General features: G+C 30.6%; 1 protein-coding gene across 1 annotated transcript; it reads left to right on the top strand.

The window, feature by feature from the left end:
• Positions 1 to 980: 980 nt before the first annotated feature.
• Positions 981 to 2,076, top strand: LOC107893008 (BAG family molecular chaperone regulator 2). The gene is made up of 2 exons (XM_016818002.2): positions 981 to 1,421; positions 1,528 to 2,076. The coding sequence occupies exons 1-2, from the start codon at positions 1,157 to 1,159 to the stop codon at positions 1,755 to 1,757; spliced, it is 495 nt and encodes a 164-aa protein (XP_016673491.1). The 5' UTR covers positions 981 to 1,156; the 3' UTR covers positions 1,758 to 2,076.
• Positions 2,077 to 9,100: the final 7,024 nt, after the last annotated feature.

The following is a 9,100-nucleotide window of genomic DNA, read 5'->3' as shown; positions in this document are numbered from 1 at the left end:
TTACACCCATTCATTTATAGTTATTGGGATACTATAAATGTTTGAAAATGTTCCAACATAATTTGTGGAAAATAATTATGTCTAATTGTAAATTTCATCCCTATACGTCATGAAAAGTGAGAAGTTAGTCCAATTTGCTACCATTGCTAAAACTTCATGTTAAATCGATGGCTTGAAAAATCAACAATTCAGTAATTTATATGTAAAGAAACAATAAAATTAAATAGTTCAATAATTTATATATAAATAATTAATAAAAATTGACAATTTAGCAATTTATATGCGACAAATAGGAAAAATAGTAGTTTAAGTTCATATGTTTTATGAACAACTAGATTAACTTGTTAGTTTTTTAAAGTACAATGATCAAATTATGATAAATTAGAGGGATTTACTTCTTAATTTTTATAAGGTAGAATTATGAAAATTAAAATTTATATCAAAGTGGATATGCTGATAACTATGATAAAATTATATTTTGGCCTCTAAAATAATTATTATTCAATTCCGACCCTTAATTTTTTTAATTTCTCCTCTGAATAGCATTGAAAAATAATGTTTGAGGCTTTAAAAAAATCCTTATCAAAAGAATAAAATTAATAAAATTAATAAAAATAAATTATACCAAATTAAAATATAACAAATACATATCCAAATTAAATATATCATAGAGACAAAAAATCATAATAAAATATCAAGAATGGTTTCAAATAAGTTTAATCCCAATTGAATAGATCATAAAAATAATAAGTTCCCTAAAGTCATCCAAGGAAAAAAAGAACTTCCATCCAATCCATTAATTTTATGAGCAAAAATTGTCAGCCGACACTGTTTATGATTGAGTGTTTTTGGCCCGCCAATCAAGCAAGCATGTCCATGGCAACCACGCCCCATGTGCTTTAGCCTCCCATAAAAGCAGCAAACGAAACCCACGTCCATATTATAACTCTCGCCATTTGTCTTCTTCTCATTTATCTTTCATTTTTGGCCAATGCATTTTAGCCTTAGGTGGCTTTCTTTTTTCTTTTTTTAATTCACTTCTTTTCTTCCCCTCAACCTATGCTTTCCCACTATTATATAATACCTGCTTCATCTTTTGTTGGAGAGACATTGATAGCTAGTGATCAGCCTGGGGAAAAAAAGGGCAAAAACACAAATGATGAAGTTGAAGTCAAAGAGGTTTTGCAGAGGCAGCTTTAAGTTTGGCAATGGTGGAAATAGTGTAAAAGGTGGTGAAAAGAGATGCGGAAACAATGATAATACTATTATAAGTGAAATCAAATGGGAACTTAGGCCTGGTGGGATGCTTGTTCAAAAGAGAGAAACCAGTGGTTCAAGTGTTGGAGAAGGGATGATCACTGTTAGAGTCTCAACTGTTTCTGAATGCCATGATGTTTCCATTGAATCAACTTCCACTTTTGGTAAGCCCTTCTTATATACCTTCAACATATACCTCATTTTTTTTAAAAATCCTGGATTAAGATTTTGAATTTTTAGTCCTAAAAAAATCTTGGGAAAATTTCCCAGGGGAATTGAAGATGATTTTGTCATTGATAACAAGCTTGGAGCCAAGAGAGCAAAGGCTATTATTCAAAGGGAAAGAAAGGGAAGATGATGAATATTTACACATGGTTGGGGTCAAAGACAAAGATAAAGTGCTTTTGCTTGAAGATCCAGCCATAAAGGAAATGAAGAAGCTTCATAGATTGGCAGGAACCCAACAAATTGGCACTCCATATTGCACCATAAGTGTATGACTCTGATTAAAAACAACCAAAATATTTCTACTCACTAACCGCCAAGAAAGTGCTAAATTTATGGGTGAAAGTATCTTTTTCAATGTTTCACTTAGATTAGATTAGGGACTTGGGTTGTAGTAAAAAGCTACATATAATTCAATAGGAAAGTGAGATGCATTGCCACATAGTTTTCCATAGTTTAATATGGTTATAGCTAACGACCAGAGTAGCTATACGTCGGTATTTAAGGTCTAGGATTCAAGTTCTGAAAATGGCATCTCTTTCCTCGTTTGTAATGATTTTATTATAAAAATATGTTATTTCTAATTTTATGTAATACTTTTACTTATATTTCTCTTACTCTTCATAGTTATTTAAGTTCAATTCGATTATTATCAAATAAAATCTAAACTATCAAGCAAGTTAAATTTTGAATTTGATTCAAGCTACTTACGAGCCTAATTGAAATATTTTTTAATTATCATCGAAACTCCAATTTAAACTCAGGCATAAATAATGGAACGAGTATGTAAATACTAGGTACACAAGCCTAATCTATGCTCGAGAAATTCAATTTTTATATTGAATTGATATTAAACTGCTTTAAATTTTGAATTCAACTCAATTACAAGCATCCTGTGAATTGTATAAAAAGATCATCAAAATTAAGGAGAAGAAGACTTAAAGTGAGAAAGTTTGAAGGAAGAAGAGGTGGCAGTTGATGGGTTAACTAGTGTATCTAAGGCAAAAGTTAGATCCTAAAAAATAATTTCAATTAAAGGGGAAACATTTTATATTCAAAAGTCATTCCTAGATTATATACTTGCACGCCTAAACACATATGGTCCCATGACAGGTTTTGCACATTCCTTGTGTTTAAAAGCAAATCTGCTACTTTGACAAAACTTTCAATTCTATAATCTAAAACTGGCCAACACAATTATTCCTTACATTGATTTGTTTCAACTCAAAACAGAATTCCGCAGGTTGACTTTTTTAATTTTCCACATTCATTTAAAATTAACTCTCTTAATTGAGTCTTAATTCGATTGGTATGGTTATTGTTCTCAATGTAGGAAGACGTGGATTCGAGTACATTGAAGCGCATTACCCTCCTATTTATGAGTTGAGGAGGGACTATAACTAATTTAAAATATTGTATAAAAAAATAGCAAAACCTATAATAAGATTAATAAAAATAAAATTGAAACTCATCAATTCAATCCCATACCCATTTAATTGTACAAGTTAAACTAAAAAATTAAAGAGTTGGTAAAAAAATTGAAAACTCATAAAATTAGATTTTTAATTATTAATTTTGAAAATATTTTAATAAAAATATTAGATTTTTTTTGTTAATGTTTTTGGAATCAGATCAATAGTTGAACTGATCTACTAATTCTCAGTTCGATCAATCCAAGCCGTTCAAAAGAAATAAATTATTTAAAATTAAAAAATAATTACTAAAAATTTATAAAAATCAGCTCAACAAATTTGTACCGGTATCAATCGATTTTATACCTCTTATCGAATTGTGCATCAATCAATTCCCAATCCAACCGATAAATTCGATCTGGTTTAAACAATACTGCTTTTTCTTCATTTTTATCTTAAATTTTTTTTTATAAATATTTTGTTGTTGTTATGGAAATTGAGGGCCTTTTACATGTTGTGGATGAATAGATACATAAAGGATAATTAGTATGCTTTTATGAAATTCATGTATTTATATGGTACATGGTATGTACGTTACATTGGACATATTTTGTCAAATCTTGTAAGTTTAAATTCATACCCCATGAGATCTTTGAAAGAAATGATCTGACATGAATACTTTCATTCATCTTAATGCTACGATGATTTGTGATAGTAGAAAATTAAGGGTGAGTTTAGATGGGCGGTGTCTTTATTTACGGTTAATGTAAAAATAGCGGTGACAATGAGATTAGATATTGTAGCATGAAATAAAAAGTAAGCTAAACGCACCGCACCGCATTGTCCGTCTAAACCCACTATAAGTATCTTTGAAATAATTTAAAGGAATAATATGAGCACAAAAATCATTAATTTTTCCAAAAGCTTATTATAATTTAATACATTCAAGATGGTAAGACTTCAAATTTTAAGTGAAAATATATTAACCTTATTTACAATATGAATTTATATTGTCAATTTTATTCGACTAATTTAATACTGTTCCTGAAGTGAATGTAGCATTTTTTTAAGTTCATAAAAAAAATCTAAGAGGTCATGATAAAAAAAAAAGTATTGAATTGGTGATTTTTATCTTTGGAATTAACAAAAATATTTTCTATAGGAATGATAGTAATAGTCATTGGTCTCAAATATGTATCATTCCAAAACCATTTAAATGATCTTTACATGACACTAAAATATTATTTGTCTCAACTTATTGATTCTTTTATGGTAATCAATCTTTTTGAAAATTTGATTTTGATGTTTCTAATCCCCTTTCATAGACCATTGTGAAAAAAAATGATCTCTTTCATTAAATTTAAAATATATTTATATTTATGTTATCACATATTATATGACTAAATATGTCATGCATATTTTATGTTTATTATCTATTTCTATTTCTTAAAATGATATATTTTGCCAAAAAAAAAGTTTGATATTATGAAGGGTGACATCATACTACTCAAATAGTTCTTCATGATAAAAAATATTTCTTACAGATAAGGTAACACCACAAAATTTTTTATTTGGCATGTGGTGCCATGTCAGTGTCGAATAAGTAAATTTATAAGAAAAATTAGAAAAAAAAAGGTCAGGAAAAGGATTATCATGAGAATAAAGTTGATTTTGGATTTGGAAATTAATGCAAAGAATTTCAAAAAAATGAAAATAAGGAAAAAAAGGACCAAATTATAAATTTTGAAAATTTTAAAGACTAAAGTGCAAATTTGACCGAAATGGAAAAAATGAACTATTATTGATTATTTGGAATGGAAACACATGGAATTATATGTTAGTGTGGCAAAAATCACTTTTGGACTAAATTGGAAGAAATTCAAAAGTATAGGGACTAAATTGTAGATTTTCTAATTCTATCGAGAGAAGGGAAAGGATGTAATTTTCAATATCTATGTATGTATATTAAATATTATAAGTGAATTATGAGGTTTGAGATTGATAATTACCTATTATTGGGAAGAAATTGTATAAAAAGTTAAAAATAGGCAAAATGGTTATTTTGACGTAAATGGAAATTTGGTCGTTTCTCAAGTATTTTATGATGGAAATACTATTTGAGTAAGAACCTTCATGCAATAGTCCACATGGGCTATCTTTCAAGCAAGAGTCTGCATAGACTATCTCTTAAGCAAGAGTCTGCATGGACTATCTCTCAAGCAAGAGTCCGCATGAACTAATTGAAGAATATGAATTCTCAAGTCTAAGTCGTCAAGGTATATTTCCGTGAATCTAATTCCACCAAGAATGAGTTCGCATGCACAAATCCGCATATACAAATTTGCATGTATGAATCTGTATCTATAAATTCACATGTATGAATCCGTATATATGAATCCACATGTATGAAATCAATACATATGCGCAAGCAAAATCATCCTAAAAGATATACTAGTGCACGAACAATGAAAGTGAAGAACCGAGTCAATGTGTAGAAAAGGGCCAATTTTCAAGTTGTACCAACGTGAATGATGTCAAGTGTGCACCTAGAAGACGTGCAATCTGACCTCATGCAAGTGATGTCAAACATGAGACCCGACCATTGAAGTCATATCATACGATAATATCTCTATCGGGCGTGTTATATTAAAAGCTCACCAAGTTCATTTTGAACTTACCTAGCTTCTTATTATGCTTTTCACGTAAAGTAGGCTATATGAGACGCTGGAGAGGGATTAAGCTAGAATCTTTCTAGCCTGTGTGAGCTTGTTCCTTTCATTTGTAACATGCATATAGTGGGGGAGACCTGTGGGCTGAGCCTCAAGATCATAAATTTTTGTAACGAAGTTTGAACAATATTGTAGTTGTACAACATAGGTTGATTGTTTCAATTAACGAAGTTATTATTGTTAATCATCATTAGTTCACATGTTAAAGTCTCAAACTAGAAATTAGCATTATTGTAACATCTCCGGTTTGGCTAGTTGATTGGCCGAATGATTGGGATGCTACTATAACAGCCTGTTTTTCAGTAGTATCAGAAATAATAGTTTCAGGACCACAAATTTGATGAGTAAGTTCGTATAATTTGTATTTAAATTATACGAGTCAATAATAATTTTATATTGAATTTTGATTTAACTAATTGAATTAAAAGTTAGTATAAGTAGTTCGGTTCAAAGGTCAAGTGGTTATTCAAAACAAGGTATTAAGACCTCATTTCCATAATTTAGGTTCGTAAATATTTTTATTAAATATTTACAGAGTCGTATTATAGGTGAATTGAAGTTTGGTTAGGTAATTTTGATGATTGATTGCTTAATTAAGGTAAAAGGATTAAATTGTAAAAGAGGTAAAAGTTAATCTCTATAGATTTAAAATGCTAAAAAGACCAAAATGGTAATTAAACCATGGTCAAAAAGTCCAAGCAGTGTTGATATGATTAAACCAACTAACTTTTGGGCTATTTTCTCATTTAGTCTTAATTAGTTTAGGGTTAAATTGAGATTAAGTTTGTTTAGTTGGACTTTAATATAATTGAAGGAATAATTGTGCAATTAAACCCTTCTTTAATGGTAAATATACCATAGGTGATGATTGTGGACGGTAATGGGCTTGAAATTGTTAAAATTGAATGGAAATTAAAAAGGGTAAAATGGTAATTGGATAATTAAACATAATGTAAATAAAATAAAAGCTAAATAAACTATCATCTTTTAGATTTTCTTCTTGCAAAAACCGTATAGCCATGGGAGAAGGGAGAAGAAACTTTCGGCCAACTAGGGTCCTTCGATTTAGGAGATCCTAAATGAGTGAAAAACCGAGGAAAATAGAAAATTACCAAATAGCCCTTATACTTTGTCGTTGTTGCAGTTTAGTTTAGTAAGTTTATATGATTTAATTTTAGTACATTTTAAGTGTATTAAATGAACCTAATTGCATAAATCTTGGATTATATTGATGTGTGTAATTGAAAATGGAAATAATGAATTGACACAACGTTGATCACTGACTGAGCTACTCTGGACCGTTACTACATGTAACACCCCTAACCTGTATTCGTCGCCAGAACATGGTTATAGAGCATTATCAGAATTTACAAAACAAATAAACAAATATTTCATATCATATAGCATTCATATCAGAAACCAATCAAAATCAAACATAATGTCCCTTATGTGAGCCCTCGAAGCCCAAAATACATATTAGAAACAAATCAGGACTAAATCGGGTACTTAAAGAATTTTTCGGAAAACATTAAATTTTTCAAAGGTGCAGGGGACACACGCCCGTGTAGCCAGGCTATGTGTCTCACATGGTCAAGAGACACGCCCGTGTCTCAAGCCGTGTGGGCATTTGAAATAGGGACACACGGTCGTGTCCCAGCCAGTGTCCAAACTTATGAGCTCTCTGACTTGGGTCACAAAGCCAAGCCACACGCCCGTGTGCTAGGCCGTGTGAGCATTCTATTTTGTGCTAATTTAATATACAGGGGACACACGGTCATGACACACGGCCGCCTATGTGGACAAAAATAGGTCATTTTCCTAATCATATTTCTCACCCAATTTGTCATCCACCTAAATCAACATTTTTGGACATCATCAAGCCATAACAAATCAACCAAAACAAGCCAAAATCATGTCTTAAACATGATATATTACCACATACAACCAATGTGCTCTTAGGCACCTTAAATGACAATTTAAAGACATGTCAACCAAATATTCATATTTATCTAGATAACCAAATGCATATATATACATAATCAAACTCACATTTCAAACATTATAAAACCACTTATATACACATCAAAATATACTAACACAAGCCGTTCAAATGGCTAGTTTCATCTAAACATTTATATGCTGTAAATGGCCAAGTTAACCTATACATGCCATTATAACCAAAATTGATTTACTATATATACCGAAATAGGCTGATAGATAGTGTGAAGTAACTCCGACCAACTTCCAACCAAATCGAGCTTCCAAATTACTATGAAATAGGGAAAATAAAATAGAGTAAGCATTTAAGCTTAGTAAGTTCGTATAACATGGAATTTAACTTACCATTATTTCACATATAAAAATTATCCAAACCAACTTGGCCAAAAACCTAAACACATATCCTCATCATGTTGGCCAAGTAATCACATATAATAGCCCTTAATCATGGATGAACAAAGTCATCAAGCAAGTTCCACATTCCAATAACAACCAATTCATGCATCAATATATCAAGTAATATCATTTCCATGTACTTCATGTATATACGGGTAATAGTTCGTTTCGAACTCATAATATCTCATATCAGAACTTTGCCCGTTGAACCATTTAAAATATCGTTGGATACACGGGTAGTACACACAAAGTGTACAAAACCGTAATCCGTGAATTCATGTACATGTATGTTTATACAAACATGTAAACGGGAAGCTCTTCCGAGCCATATAACGGGAAGCTCATGTGAGCTGTATAACAGGAAGCTTAATCAAGCTGTATATCAGAAATCTCATAAGAGCCAAAAATTGGGAAGCTCATGCAAGCCAAATATTGGGATGCTCATAAGAGCTGTGGTGTGTCCGCAACACATGCAGGACCACAACCAATCCGGGAACCCTAATGACATGTCATTTGTATCCTTCGAATTTTTAAGGTTCAAATGGGACTCGGTACTTGTTGGATATGTGATAAAAAATATACATGGAAATTTATAAAAATCACAGACACAACAATATTCAATTGAAATCATACAAATATACAATTTAGTTACATAAACTTAACTCGACAAGTGTATGTAAATTCGTAGGCTACTAATCCGATACTTTCTCTTTTCCTCGATCTAACTCTGTATTAGGTCTATCCAGATCTATACGAATGAATTTAACTCAGTTTAATATAATTCATATTCAATTCAGTCCAATACACATCATTGGAAAATTTACTATTTTTCCCTATACTTTTAATTAATTACGATTTTGTCCTTAAGCTTGGAAAATAAAATTCATACAATTCAATCCTTATTTCAACCCTAACCAATTATCATACATATCAATAGCAGCCCATATTTTTCACAAAATTTAGAATTTTTCCATAAATTTTCATCTTTTCAATTTAGTCCTAAATCATAATTTCATCAAAATTCTCTTTACAAAAGTTGTTTATCTAACAATAACCTTTCATTTTCTACCATAAAACTTCAAA

This window comes from Gossypium hirsutum, chromosome D09, assembly GCF_007990345.1.
Source record: "Gossypium hirsutum isolate 1008001.06 chromosome D09, Gossypium_hirsutum_v2.1, whole genome shotgun sequence".
NCBI lineage: Eukaryota > Viridiplantae > Streptophyta > Magnoliopsida > Malvales > Malvaceae > Gossypium > Gossypium hirsutum.
This window is presented reverse-complemented; position numbering and strand designations above follow the sequence as displayed.